Below are 15,097 nucleotides of genomic sequence, written 5' to 3'. Positions count from 1 at the left end.
GGTACTCAAGCATTTTTCCCTGTCTGTCCCAATCTATCTAATGGGGGGATTAAGTGTCTTGCCCAGGGTCACAAGGAGCAGTGTGGGTTGCTGAGGCTGTAGCTTTAACCACTGTGCCACACTCTTCCCATTCTCTTCTTGGTTGGGCTGAGAACTTTTCAGTGGCCCCGCCTATGTGATGTCATAATGCCTCATTCCACCAATGCCTAAGTGCCAGCCTCACTGGTGATGTCACAATGACTTGGTACTCAAGCATTTTTCCCTGTCTGTCCCAATCTATCTAATGGGGGGATTAAGTGTCTTGCCCAGGGTCACAAGGAGCAGTGTGGGTTGCTGAGGCTGTAGCTTTAACCGCTGTGCCACACTCTTCCCATTCTCTGCTTGTTTGGGCTGAAAACCTTTCAGTGGCCCCGCCTTTGTGATGTCATAATGCCTCATTCCACCAATGCCTAAGTGCCAGCCTCACTGGTGATGTCACAATGACTTGGTACTCAAGCTTTTTTTCCCTGTCTGTCCCAATCTATCTAATGGGGGGATTAAGTGTCTTGCCCAGGGTCACAAGGAGCAGTGTGGGTTGCTGAGGCTGTAGCTTTAACCACTGTGCCACACTCTTCCCATTCTCTGCTTGTTTGGGCTGAGAACTTTTCAGTGGCCCCTCCTATTGTGATGTCATAATGCCTCATTCCACCAATGCCTAAGTGCCAGCCTCATTGGTGATGTCACAATGATTTGGTACTCAAGCATTTTTCCCTGTCTGTCCCAATCTATCTAATGGGGGGATTAAGTGTCTTGCCCAGGGTCACAAGGAGCAGTGTGGGTTGCTGAGGCTGTAGCTATAACCACTGTGCCACACTCTTCCCATTCTCTGCTTGTTTGGGCTGAGAACTTTTCAGTGGCCCCGCCTATGTGATGTCATAATGCCTCATTCCACCAATGCCTAAGTGCCAGCCTCACTGGTGATGTCACAATGACTTGGTACTCAAGCATTTATCCCTGTCTGTCCCAATCTATCTAATGGGGGATTAAGTGTCTTGCCCAGGGTCACAAGGAGCAGTGTGGGTTGCTGAGGCTGTAGCTTTAACCACTGTGCCACACTCTTCCCATTCTCTGCTTGTTTGGGCTGAAAACCTTTCAGTGGCCCCGCCTATGTGATGTCATAATGCCTCATTCCACCAATGCCTAAGTGCCAGCCTCACTGGTGATGTCACAATGACTTGGTACTCAAGCATTTTTCCCTGTCTGTCCCAATCTATCTAATGGGGGGATTAAGTGTCTTGCCCAGGGTCACAAGGAGCAGTGTGGGTTGCTGAGGCTGTAGCTTTAACCACTGTGCCACACTCTTCCCATTCTCTGCTTGTTTGGGCTGAGAACTTTTCAGTGGCCCCGCCTATGTGATGTCATAATGCCTCATTCCACCAATGCCTAAGTGCCAGCCTCACTGGTGATGTCACAATGACTTGGTACTCAAGCATTTTTCCCTGTCTGTCCCAATCTATCTAATGGGGGGATTAAGTGTCTTGCCCAGGGTCACAAGGAGCAGTGTGGGTTGCTGAGGCTGTAGCTTTAACCACTGTGCCACACTCTTCCCATTCTCTGCTTGTGTGGGCTGAGAACTTTTCAGTGGCCCCGCCTATGTGATGTCATAATGCCTCATTCCACCAATGCCTAAGTGCCAGCCTCACTGGTGATGTCACAATGACTTGGTACTCAAGCATTTTTCCCTGTCTGTCCCAATCTATCTAATGGGGGGATTAAGTGTCTTGCCCAGGGTCACAAGGAGCAGTGTGGGTTGCTGAGGCTGTAGCTTTAACCACTGTGCCACACTCTTCCCATTCTCTTCTTGGTTGGGCTGAGAACTTTTCAGTGGCCCCGCCTATGTGATGTCATAATGCCTCATTCCACCAATGCCTAAGTGCCAGCCTCACTGGTGATGTCACAATGACTTGGTACTCAAGCATTTTTCCCTGTCTGTCCCAATCTATCTAATGGGGGGATTAAGTGTCTTGCCCAGGGTCACAAGGAGCAGTGTGGGTTGCTGAGGCTGTAGCTTTAACCACTGTGCCACACTCTTCCCATTCTCTGCTTGTTTGGGCTGAGAACGTTTCAGTGGCCCCGCCTATGTGATGTCATAATGCCTCATTCCACCAATGCCTAAGTGCCAGCCTCACTGGTGATGTCACAATGATTTGGTACTCAAGCATTTTTCCCTGTCTGTCCCAATCTATCTAATGGGGGGATTAAGTGTCTTGCCCAGGGTCACAAGGAGCAGTGTGGGTTGCTGAGGCTGTAGCTTTAACCACTGTGCCACACTCTTCCCATTCTCTTCTTGGTTGGGCTGAGAACTTTTCAGTGGCCCCGCCTATGTGATGTCATAATGCCTCATTCCACCAATGCCTAAGTGCCAGCCTCACTGGTGATGTCACAATGACTTGGTACTCAAGCATTTTTCCCTGTCTGTCCCAATCTATCTAATGGGGGGATTAAGTGTCTTGCCCAGGGTCACAAGGAGCAGTGTGGGTTGCTGAGGCTGTAGCTTTAACCACTGTGCCACACTCTTCCCATTCTCTGCTTGTTTGGGCTGAGAACTTTTCAGTGGCCCCGCCTATGTGATGTCATAATGCCTCATTCCACCAATGCCTAAGTGCCAGCCTCACTGGTGATGTCACAATGACTTGGTACTCAAGCATTTTTTCCCTGTCTGTCCCAATCTATCTAATGGGGGGATTAAGTGTCTTGCCCAGGGTCACAAGGAGCAGTGTGGGTTGCTGAGGCTGTAGCTTTAACCACTGTGCCACACTCTTCCCATTCTCTGCTTGTGTGGGCTGTGAACTTTTCAGTGGCCCCGCCTATGTGATGTCATAATGCCTCATTCCACCAATGCCTAAGTGCCAGCCTCACTGGTGATGTCACAATGACTTGGTACTCAAGCATTTTTCCCTGTCTGTCCCAATCTATCTAATGGGGGGATTAAGTGTCTTGCCCAGGGTCACAAGGAGCAGTGTGGGTTGCTGAGGCTGTAGCTTTAACCACTGTGCCACACTCTTCCCATTCTCTTCTTGGTTGGGCTGAGAACTTTTCAGTGGCCCCGCCTATGTGATGTCATAATGCCTCATTCCACCAATGCCTAAGTGCCAGCCTCACTGGTGATGTCACAATGACTTGGTACTCAAGCATTTTTCCCTGTCTGTCCCAATCTATCTAATGGGGGGATTAAGTGTCTTGCCCAGGGTCACAAGGAGCAGTGTGGGTTGCTGAGGCTGTAGCTTTAACCACTGTGCCACACTCTTCCCATTCTCTTCTTGGTTGGGCTGAGAACTTTTCAGTGGCCCCGCCTATGTGATGTCATAATGCCTCATTCCACCAATGCCTAAGTGCCTGCCTCACTGGTGATGTCACAATGACTTGGTACTCAAGCATTTTTCCCTGTCTGTCCCAATCTATCTAATGGGGGGATTAAGTGTCTTGCCCAGGGTCACAAGGAGCAGTGTGGGTTGCTGAGGCTGTAGCTTTAACCACTGTGCCACACTCTTCCCATTCTCTGCTTGTTTGGGCTGAGAACTTTTCAGTGGCCCCGCCTATGTGATGTCATAATGCCTCATTCCACCAATGCCTAAGTGCCAGCCTCACTGGTGATGTCACAATGATTTGGTACTCAAGCATTTTTCCCTGTCTGTCCCAATCTATCTAATGGGGGGATTAAGTGTCTTGCCCAGGGTCACAAGGAGCAGTGTGGGTTACTGAGGCTGTAGCTTTAACCGCTGTGCCACACTCTTCCCATTCTCTGCTTGTTTGGGCTGAGAACGTTTCAGTGGCCCCGCCTATGTGATGTCATAATGCCTCATTCCACCAATGCCTAAGTGCCAGCCTCACTGGTGATGTCACAATGATTTGGTACTCAAGCATTTTTCCCTGTCTGTCCCAATCTATCTAATGGGGGGATTAAGTGTCTTGCCCAGGGTCACAAGGAGCAGTGTGGGTTGCTGAGGCTGTAGCTTTAACCACTGTGCCACACTCTTCCCATTCTCTTCTTGGTTGTGCTGAGAACTTTTCAGTGGCCCCGCCTATGTGATGTCATAATGCCTCATTCCACCAATGCCTAAGTGCCAGCCTCACTGGTGATGTCACAATGACTTGGTACTCAAGCATTTTTCCCTGTCTGTCCCAATCTATCTAATGGGGGGATTAAGTGTCTTGCCCAGGGTCACAAGGAGCAGTGTGGGTTGCTGAGGCTGTAGCTTTAACCACTGTGCCACACTCTTCCCATTCTCTTCTTGGTTGGGCTGAGAACTTTTCAGTGGCCCCGCCTATGTGATGTCATAATGCCTCATTCCACCAATGCCTAAGTGCCAGCCTCACTGGTGATGTCACAATGACTTGGTACTCAAGCATTTTTCCCTGTCTGTCCCAATCTATCTAATGGGGGGATTAAGTGTCTTGCCCAGGGTCACAAGGAGCAGTGTGGGTTGCTGAGGCTGTAGCTTTAACCACTGTGCCACACTCTTCCCATTCTCTTCTTGGTTGGGCTGAGAACTTTTCAGTGGCCCCGCCTATGTGATGTCATAATGCCTCATTCCACCAATGCCTAAGTGCCAGCCTCACTGGTGATGTCACAATGATTTGGTACTCAAGCATTTTTCCCTGTCTGTCCCAATCTATCTAATGGGGGGATTAAGTGTCTTGCCCAGGGTCACAAGGAGCAGTGTGGGTTGCTGAGGCTGTAGCTTTAACCACTGTGCCACACTCTTCCCATTCTCTGCTTGGTTGGGCTGAGAACTTTTCAGTGGCCCCGCCTATGTGATGTCATAATGCCTCATTCCACCAATGCCTAAGTGCCAGCCTCACTGGTGATGTCACAATGACTTGGTACTCAAGCATTTTTCCCTGTCTGTCCCAATCTATCTAATGGGGGGATTAAGTGTCTTGCCCAGGGTCACAAGGAGCAGTGTGGGTTGCTGAGGCTGTAGCTTTAACCACTGTGCCACACTCTTCCCATTCTCTGCTTGTTTGGGCTGAGAACGTTTCAGTGGCCCCGCCTATGTGATGTCATAATGCCTCATTCCACCAATGCCTAAGTGCCAGCCTCACTGGTGATGTCACAATGATTTGGTACTCAAGCATTTTTCCCTGTCTGTCCCAATCTATCTAATGGGGGGATTAAGTGTCTTGCCCAGGGTCACAAGGAGCAGTGTGGGTTGCTGAGGCTGTAGCTTTAACCACTGTGCCACACTCTTCCCATTCTCTGCTTGTTTGGGCTGAAAACCTTTCAGTGGCCCCGCCTTTGTGATGTCATAATGCCTCATTCCACCAATGCCTAAGTGCCAGCCTCACTGGTGATGTCACAATGACTTGGTACTCAAGCATTTTTCCCTGTCTGTCCCAATCTATCTAATGGGGGGATTAAGTGTCTTGCCCAGGGTCACAAGGAGCAGTGTGGGTTGCTGAGGCTGTAGCTTTAACCACTGTGCCACACTCTTCCCATTCTCTGCTTGTTTGGGCTGAGAACTTTTCAGTGGCCCCTCCTATTGTGATGTCATAATGCCTCATTCCACCAATGCCTAAGTGCCAGCCTCATTGGTGATGTCACAATGATTTGGTACTCAAGCATTTTTCCCTGTCTGTCCCAATCTATCTAATGGGGGGATTAAGTGTCTTGCCCAGGGTCACAAGGAGCAGTGTGGGTTGCTGAGGCTGTAGCTATAACCACTGTGCCACACTCTTCCCATTCTCTGCTTGTTTGGGCTGAGAACTTTTCAGTGGCCCCGCCTATGTGATGTCATAATGCCTCATTCCACCAATGCCTAAGTGCCAGCCTCACTGGTGATGTCACAATGACTTGGTACTCAAGCATTTTTCCCTGTCTGTCCCAATCTATCTAATGGGGGGATTAAGTGTCTTGCCCAGGGTCACAAGGAGCAGTGTGGGTTGCTGAGGCTGTAGCTTTAACCACTGTGCCACACTCTTCCCATTCTCTTCTTGGTTGGGCTGAGAACTTTTCAGTGGCCCCGCCTATGTGATGTCATAATGCCTCATTCCACCAATGCCTAAGTGCCAGCCTCACTGGTGATGTCACAATGACTTGGTACTCAAGCATTTTTCCCTGTCTGTCCCAATCTATCTAATGGGGGGATTAAGTGTCTTGCCCAGGGTCACAAGGAGCAGTGTGGGTTGCTGAGGCTGTAGCTTTAACCACTGTGCCACACTCTTCCCATTCTCTTCTTGGTTGGGCTGAGAACTTTTCAGTGGCCCCGCCTATGTGATGTCATAATGCCTCATTCCACCAATGCCTAAGTGCCAGCCTCACTGGTGATGTCACAATGACTTGGTACTCAAGCATTTTTCCCTGTCTGTCCCAATCTATCTAATGGGGGGATTAAGTGTCTTGCCCAGGGTCACAAGGAGCAGTGTGGGTTGCTGAGGCTGTAGCTTTAACCACTGTGCCACACTCTTCCCATTCTCTGCTTGTGTGGGCTGAGAACTTTTCAGTGGCTCCTCCTATTTTGATGTCATAATGCCTCATTCCACCAATGCCTAAGTGCCAGCCTCATCGGTGATGTCACAATGGCTTGGTTTCCCTATACTTGGGCCCATTTACTAGATGCAGTTGCCTCACTGAAATGAAAAATATGGAATAACTTGTAAATTTCATGGCTCAACATCATATTTATTTTTCTAATTCTGTTCTCCCAGGGGAGCTCAGAACGGTTTACATTAATTTATTCAGGTGCTCAAGTATTTTTCCCTGTCTGTCCCAGTGGGCTCACAATCTATCTAATGTACCTGGGGCAAGGGGGGGATTAGGTGACTTGCCCAGGGTCACAAGGCGCAGCGTGGGTTTAAACCCCCAACATCAGGTTTTCATCTTTGAATCTGATAGCCTTACGTTTACTAGCTTTGAGTTTTCTAACTGTTGAGTAACTTACCCCCTCTTCTACGAAACCGCGCTAGAATTCCTATGAGCGTCAGGAGCAGCGCGGGCCATTCAGCGCGGCTCTCTGTGCTACAAACTGCTAGCGCATTTTAATAGAAGAGCGGGTAAGTGCTGCTAAACTTTGAATCTGCTGGTCAAAATACAGCTTAGCTAAGTTTCGAGCACAAAGAGTATGTGAAATACACTCCCAGTTCGCCCTATCTTTGGGACGCACTGGTAGAGTGTGGATTCTGTATAAGAAATTCTTTGAGAACTGAACAAAGAAGTTTGCTTAAGGAATACAGAGTCCAGCCTGGTAATGTTTCAGGCTGCGGATTAATCTGTCTGGGATCCTCCTGGGAGAAGCCAGTTACATTTTATGGCTGTCAACTGTTATTAAAGTCTGGAACGTACGCAGGTGAGGCTGGACTCATTTAGAGCACTGGTCTTTGACCTTGGGGCCACCGCGTGAGCGGACTGCTGGCACGATGGTCCACTGGTCTGACCCAGCAGCGGCAGTTCTTATGTTATTTATATTATAACTAGTGTTTTAGCCCGTTACATTAACGGGTGCTAGAGTAGATGTCTGTCTGTCTGTCTGTTTTGTTTTTTTTAATTTGTCTCTCTCTCCTTGGACGCTGTCATTCTTTCTGTCTGTGTCTTTCCCTGGCCCCCTGTCTGTCTATCTTTATTTCTAACTCTATCCTCTTCCCTCAATCCTGCATGTGGCCTTTTTTCTTTCTCCTCCCCACTTCCTTCCAACGTCTGCTCCCCCTGTCCTCCACACTCCCATTCGGTGTGTCTCCCTCTCTCTACCCTTTCCATCTACTGTTCACCCTGTCTTGCCCCTCTCTTCTCTTTCCATCCAGTGTCCGCCCTCTCTCTCTCTGTTCCATATGGCCTCTCTCCATCTCCTCCTTCCTTTTCCCTTGATCTGGCATACCTTCCTCCTTCCCTCCAAGCCATCTCTCCCCCTCTGCTCCCTTTCCTCATTTAACTACTTCATTGGTCAGCAGCAGCATTCACAATTCATTGCTGTTGCTGGCTTCAGGTCTTTCTCTCTGGCCGGTCCTGTCTTCATGAAAACAGGAAGTAGGCAGGACCGGCCAGAGAGGAAGGCCTGAAGCCAGCAACAGCAGTGAATTGTAAACGCTGCTGTTGCCTGAAGCACCCGAGGCAGACACTTCTCTCCCAGCGAGATGACTTTAATATCAAACCTCCTTCCAGTGTTGGCAGCCGCAGCACGCTAAACAGGCTGCTTCGGGCTTTCTTCTGCCGTTGAGTCCCTCTGTCGCGTCATTGATGATGTCATCAGTGATGCGGCAGAGGGACTCAACTGCAGGAGAAAGCCCGAAGCAGCCTGTTTAGCGTGCTGCGGCTGCCAACGCTGGAGGGAGGTTTGATATTAAAGTCATCTCGCTGGGAGAGAAGCGTCTGCCTCAGGTGCTTCAGGCAACAGCAGCGTTTACAATTCGCTGCTGTTGCTGGCTTCAGCCCTTCCTCTCTGGCGGGAGGTTTGTGCCGGTATGTCCCTCCCCCTCCAGTAGTGTGCAGCACTTTGCACGGCACATCCTCTCACGATCCTGGGTCGGCCACACGCTTGTGCTGGGGAACTCATACAGTCCAGTCCTTCCGGCGAGTGTAGGGAAGTGCTGGGGATTCGCGCATGCGCACTCATGCAGCCACGGAACTACTGATCATGGAAGCACACTAATAGGAGTGCGCATGCGCGAGTTAGCCTTTTATTATATAGGATTGTTATGTGTATTGGGAGGGGAGGGAAAAGAGGGGTTTAAATTTTAACAACAATTATTATACATATTAGGTAATACAGCTATTTTAGGTATTATTGTTTATAAATACAGAATAATATATTGTATTTAGAGTGATACATGAAAGGAATTCAAGTGTATGTTTTATGAGATCTTTTTAAATTTCTATGTTACACTTGTTGATATATGAAAATGAATAAAAAATTTAAAACATATGTTATTTATATTTGATTTGATTGGCATTTATTTATACATGATTTTTTTTCTAATTTGATATTTTAATTATGTTCATCTGATTGTTGTAAGCCCCTGATGCAGCCTATTTTTGGATGAAACGAGGCCACATCAGGTATTGTGTTAATTTAATGACAACCGACAAATTATCTGCTTTCAACGCACAGTGTATTTGGTCTGCTTTCTATCTGCACCCCTCCCAAACTACTTCCCACCCTTCTTTGAAAGCAGGGCACTTTTCATCCGGAGGGGATTTCAAATGCTCTTCAGAACATGGGTGAAAGGCCTGGCAATGCAGGGTTTCTTAAAACCAGTGCATCTGGTCCCAATGGGCTCACAATCTTATCTAATATACCTGCAGCAATGGAGAGATTAAGTGACTTGCCCAGGGTCGCAAGAAGCAGCGTGAGTTTAAATCCACAGCCTCAGGGTGCTGAGGCTAGAGCTTTTAACCATTGGAGAAGCCACTGCTTGCCCTGGATTGGTAGCATGAAATGTCGCTACTGTTTGGGTTTTTGCCAGGTACTAGTGACCTGGATTGGCCACCCTGAGGACGGGCTACATGGATCATTGGTCTGACCCAGTAAGGCTATTCTTATGTTCTTCTATTTATTAGGAGGAGATGTACCAACAGCCAGGATGATTATTGTATTGGAGGATTGGGCTGAGAGCTCGTCCCAGGCCTTTATTTACAAGAAGTAAAGCATCGGGGATCACCGTCTCTTTAAATGTGATGTTTTGGATACAGTCCTTATGTCAGATGTGATTTGAAAGAATGGTTATGTTTTGTCTGTAGTGCTCACTTCTCCTTGTTTCTGCTTTCCCTGTGGCTCCAGACCCAGCGCTGATTTATGAAAAGTGCGAAGAGCAGGAAGAGGGTTTTCAGGGAGCTCTTGACTTGTTTCCAGCAGGCTACAGCACAAAATTCCTGGAGCCACATTTGTCAGGTAAGAAAATAATCTGTTTCCGCTACATTTCACGGCAACACCAGGAAGTATTTCTTCACGGAGCGAGTGATTGATCAATGGAACAAGCTTCTAGTACAGGTAATCGAGGCCAGCAGCGTGCCAGATTTTAAGAATAAATGGGACGCCCATGTGGGATCACTACGTGGGTCAGGGCAAAACATTGGCTAATCTTAAGGGGAGGGTCTATAGAGTGGGCAGACTTGATGGGCCTTGGCCCTTTTCTGCCGTCATCTTTCTATGTTTCTTTCTATGATTGTGCAAATGCTGTGATCCTTCCTCATGACATGCTGCCAAGTGCTTTTGGAGGCAGTTTCTCCAAATGGGGTTAGATTTGTACATACCATAAAGATCTTCACCCCTGAGCTAGAGACTGTGGAGGAGGAAGATCTGTTTAAACTGTGGCAAGTTAGTACAGGAGTTTCCCCTTTTTTTTTCTTTTAACTACAGGGAAAATGCTAGTATTGGACTATATTTTGGCCGTCACTAGAAGCAGCAGTAATGACAAGGTCGTGCTCGTGTCCAATTATACCCAAACTCTGGACCTGTTTGAGAAACTTTGCAGGACTCGGAAGTATGTACATGCTAATATGATATGTAGGATGTATTTTTCTGTGTACTTGTTATTCACAGGGCTGCCCAAGTCCGGTCCTCGAGATCTACTGGCAGGCCAGGTTTTCAGGATATCCGCAATGAATAGGCATGAGAGAGATTTGCCTGCACTGTCTTCTTGGTATGCAAATCTCTCTCATGCCTATTCATTGTGGATATCCTGAAAACCTGGCCTGCCAGTAGATCTCGAGGACCGGACTTAGGCAGCCCTGGGCTAGGGGTTTCTTAATGATGGTATAAGCTAGGCAGGATCCTTACTCCAGTGTTAGTCAAGGGAAGAGTGGAGCTTGTTTTTAAGAGTATTGCAAGTGGCCCAGTGGTTACAGCTGCTGCCTCAGCACCCTGAGGTTGTGGGTTTGATCCCAGTGCCAGTCCTTGTGACCCTGGACAAGTCACTGGGACAGATAGGGAAAACACTCAAGTACCTGATCACTATTCAATGTAAACTGCTTAGGATATAGGCAGTATATAAATGATTTAGTTTCATAGTTTTAAAAACGTGATATACTGCATTGATCATAGAACAGGTTCAAGCGGTTTACAATAAAAGTTAAGAAAAGAACTCGAGATAAAAGGACAGACTTATCAAAGGATTAAAACACATTCACACGCAAAACAAGCAATCAGACAGACATAAAGGACCAAACACCAGAATCAATCAATCAATAAAGTTGGAGAGGTTTAGGGACATTCATTTAGAACAGTGTATCGCAAACTGTGTGCCCCGAGAGATTCCAGGTGTGTCGCCAGTGCCCGGTGACTGCCTAGAGGACAGGCCTCTCGTGGCAAGAGACACATCCTGTAGGTGGTCGGCCGTTACAGCGCCTTTTCTTTTTCACCACTCCCCCACTGGCGTCTCAGGGCCTTGTCTAGAAGGATGAGCAAATGTCAACATGATGACGTCATGCATGTTCCATATGCCCTTGAGCCGCCGCCCTTAATTTAGCGTGCCGCTGGCTCGCAAAGTTTGCGAGACGCTGATTTAGAATAATAATTGTCATTTCTGGGATCGGTAGCCACTTCCATGAAATTTGTTTGTTTGTTTTAATTGAAAGCCTGTTGCACAAGTGGATCTGTTAGCATCTGACTCTAATCCCTTTTGTCTCCTCTACTAGGTATCTGTACATGAGGCTGGACGGCACCATGTCAATTAAAAAGAGAGCGAAGATAGTCGAGCGCTTCAACAACCCTTCGGTAATTTCAGCTTTATTAAGATAAGCTGCATGGTAGTTGTGTTTCCATTGTTGCACCTCGATAAGGGATGCTCAGCTTTACATATTTCTACTGGCCACTGTGGAAACAGGATATTGGTCTGACCCAGTATGGCTAATCCTATGTTTCGGTTCACTGCTGTGGCCTTTTTGCTGTTCATCAGGTAATAGGATGTTTCCATTTTGCAAATTGCAGTGATCTCGAAGGAGCAGCAGCAGACTTGATGCAATCTTTAAAATACCAACTTCTTTAGCACTCTCCAGACCAGTAGAGGTTAACTTTACGAATGAGTATATATCTAATCATGACCAGCAGGTGGAGACTGAAAACAAAACTTTGGGACAGTATATCCTAGCCCCTCCTCTCTATTTCCCTCAGTCTTCTTTCAGTCTCCAGCAGGTGTTGAGTGATCTGTACCCATCTCCCTTGGTAGGGCTGTTGGAATTTGTTTAGGGGGTTTATTGTCCCTGTTTTTAGCCGGACGGAGCTTGGACGGACTCTGTTTGGGGGTTCGTCCGACCTCGGGGGTGTCAAACCCGGCGGGTCACGAGCGGGGTCCCTCCCCCCACTTCCTCCACCTCCCCACATTTTTTTAGAGGAGCCTCAGCAGTAAGCCTTGCCCCCTAAGTCAAGCAAGGCATATTGCTTCGAGAGCCTGTGGAGTCTGTTCTGTAAAAAAAAAAAAAAAAAATCCTGAGGTAGTGCTGGTCTGAAGGGTTGTTTCCCTTTAAGAAAACTGTATTTTACTGTATTTTTTCATGTAACCAGCACTTTTTTATAGCTAGGTCGCGTATGGAGCAATTGTGCCCTTCTCCGGGGGAGTAGGACACAATTTTAGTCCAGCCGCGAGGCACTCGCGGCCGGCCTGAACTCGGCGGTTTGGGTCGGTAAGGTGGTGGAGCTCCGTCGGCAGCGGCTGCAGGCGCCCAGAGCTCCCCGCCGATGGTGCCTCGCGAGTCGGCTTGGAGCAGTGGGGAAGCCCGGTCTTCCACAACCGCCCACGGAGGGATTCCCCGAAGGATTCCCTCTCAGCTGATTTTTTGACAGCTGATGCCGGCTTGCCTGCTTTAGCGGCTGAGACTATTCAGGTTTCTCAGCCACTTCAGGCTATGGAGGGAGCTTTTTTGGCGAGAAAACCGCCATCTTCTCTGTCTGGCCCCTCCATTTTGTCTTCCACCTCAGGTGACCTTCCCCCTGTTTTGACTATGCAGGGGCAAGGTTCTGCTGGGTCCCCTGCTGTGGCAGGGAGTCCCTTGGGACCCTCGGGGGGTTTTTCTCCTGAATTTTTCTTTTCTTTATGCAGAGCCTATTTTCAGGCGGCTGGGGGTCCCGGTTGCGCCCAGGGGGTTTCGGGGGGTGGGTTTTCCTCCGCGCTCCCTGCGGCTTTGCCTCTTTCGTCTGGCGTGACGTCCCCTCCGCCGCCTCCCTTGTCCAAGCGTCCGCGGGTGTCGTGGGACGAGAATTTGTGGTCGGAGGAACGGGTCGGTCTGGAGGAGGACCTGGACCCTTCTGAGGAGTTCCAGGACTCTCTGGAGGGGACGGAAGCTGGCGGCGGGTTGTCGGATTTCCCGTTCTCCAGTGACGAGGCGTCCGTGGTGCGCCTTTTTCAGAAAGATGAGCTGCCTGACCTTATTCAACAGGTTTCTTCGGTTTTGCGTTTTGAGGACGCGCCGCCGGAGACTCCGCGTGTGGGGGACCCCCTGTTACGGGGGATCCGTTCCGTTTCCCGCTCTTTTCCTATGCATCAGGATATTCGGGATATTATTCTGGAGCAGTGGAAAACGCCGGAGACGCCGTTTCGGCTGGCGCGCAGCATGGCTCGCCTGTATCCCATTCCTGAAGGGGATCGGGCTACGTTAGCTTCGCCAGTCGTGGATGCGGTGGTCTCGGCAATTTCCAAGCGGCATACCGTGCCTGTTGAGGGCGGTTCTGCCTTGCGGGACCCTGAGGAGCGCAAATTGGAGAGCATCCTTAAGCAAAATTTTCAGGTCTCTGCCTTTGGGGTCCAGGCGGCTATTTGTGGGGGACTGGTCGCTCGCGCCGTTTTTCGGTGGGCGGAGCGGGTCTTGGATCGAGAGTCTGACGACTGGTCTCTGGTGGATCAGGAGGTTGCGAAGATTGAGATGGCGGCCTCATTCCTCTCATATGCTCTATATGACTTGGTGCGGATATCGGCTAAGTCTATGGCTTTTGGCGTGGCCGCAAGGCGTGTGTTGTGGCTGCGCGCTTGGGCGGCGGATGCTGCGTCCAAAGCTAAGCTTACTAAATTTCCCTTTCGGGGGTCGTTTTTGTTTGGAGAGGACTTGGATAAGTTGATTCAGACTCTGTCGGACTCGAAAGTTCCCCGTCTGCCGGAGGACCGTGCCCGCCCGGCGTCTCGGGGGGGTGCGGCCAGGGGGCGTTTGCGGGATTTTCGCAAGTATCGCCCTGGGCGTGGGGCTGCTTCTTTCCAGTCTCCGGGATTTTCCCGGGGTCGGTTCTTCCAGCGCATGCAGCCCTTTCGGGGGGCCCGTCGGGGGGCAGGGAATCCCTCCGCCGGTTCCCCCGCTTCCCGTCCTGCACAATGACGCCTTGCCGGCGCCCCCTTTGGTTCCGGTGGGGGCTCAGCTGCGCGAATTTTTCCCCAAATGGGCCGAGATCACGTCCGATCGGTGGGTCCTGGAGGTGGTGCGGGACGGTTATGCCCTGGAGTTCGCCCGCTCTCTGCCGGATTTTTTCCTCGCTTCTCCGTGTCAGACTCCGGGGAAGACGCAGGCTTTTCGCCAGACCCTTCAGCGCTTGCTAGATCTCAGGGCAGTTGTTCCGGTGCCCCCTCCGGAGTGGGGCACGGGCAGGTACTCCATTTACTTTGTGGTGCCCAAAAAGGAGGGGACCTTTCGGCCCATCCTCGATTTAAAAGGGGTCAACAGGGCTCTCAAGATTCCCTCTTTCCGTATGGAAACTCTGCGGTCGGTCATTCTGGCGGTTCAGCCGGGGGAGTTTCTCACTTCTCTCGATCTGACGGAGGCCTACTTGCATGTTCCCATTCGGGCCTCTCATCAGCGTTTCCTGCGCTTTGCGATCTTGGGTCGGCACTTTCAGTTCTGTGCGCTTCCCTTTGGGCTGGCCACGGCTCCTCGGACGTTCACCAAGGTGATGGTGGTCGTCGCGGCAGCCTTGCGGTCGGAGGGCATCCTGGTACACCCCTACCTGGACGACTGGTTAATTCGGGCAAAGTCGTTGCAGGAAAGCTCCCGGGTTACTGCTCGGGTGGTGGAGTTTCTCCGGTCGCTGGGCTGGGTGGTCAACCTTTCCAAGAGTCGGTTGGTCCCGGCTCAGCGTCTGGAGTACCTAGGGGTGCTGTTCGACACCTCCTTGGGGAGGGTCTTCCTCCCAGAGGGCCGGGTGAGCAAATT

The 15,097-nt window shown here is 49.9% G+C and overlaps 1 protein-coding gene across 2 annotated transcripts in view; it reads left to right on the top strand.

The window, feature by feature from the left end:
* Positions 1 to 15,097, top strand: part of RAD54L (RAD54 like) — a 90,255-nt gene that overhangs the window by 64,636 nt on the left and 10,522 nt on the right. For both annotated transcript variants that reach the window (XM_033915455.1, XM_033915456.1), the window contains 3 exons: positions 9,750 to 9,860; positions 10,329 to 10,452; positions 11,606 to 11,684. In XM_033915455.1, the coding sequence (XP_033771346.1) occupies positions 9,750 to 9,860; positions 10,329 to 10,452; positions 11,606 to 11,684 (314 nt within the window). The remainder of the gene's footprint in view (positions 1 to 9,749; positions 9,861 to 10,328; positions 10,453 to 11,605; positions 11,685 to 15,097) is intronic.

This window comes from Geotrypetes seraphini, chromosome 12 (genome assembly GCF_902459505.1).
Source record: "Geotrypetes seraphini chromosome 12, aGeoSer1.1, whole genome shotgun sequence".
NCBI lineage: Eukaryota > Metazoa > Chordata > Amphibia > Gymnophiona > Dermophiidae > Geotrypetes > Geotrypetes seraphini.
This window is presented reverse-complemented; position numbering and strand designations above follow the sequence as displayed.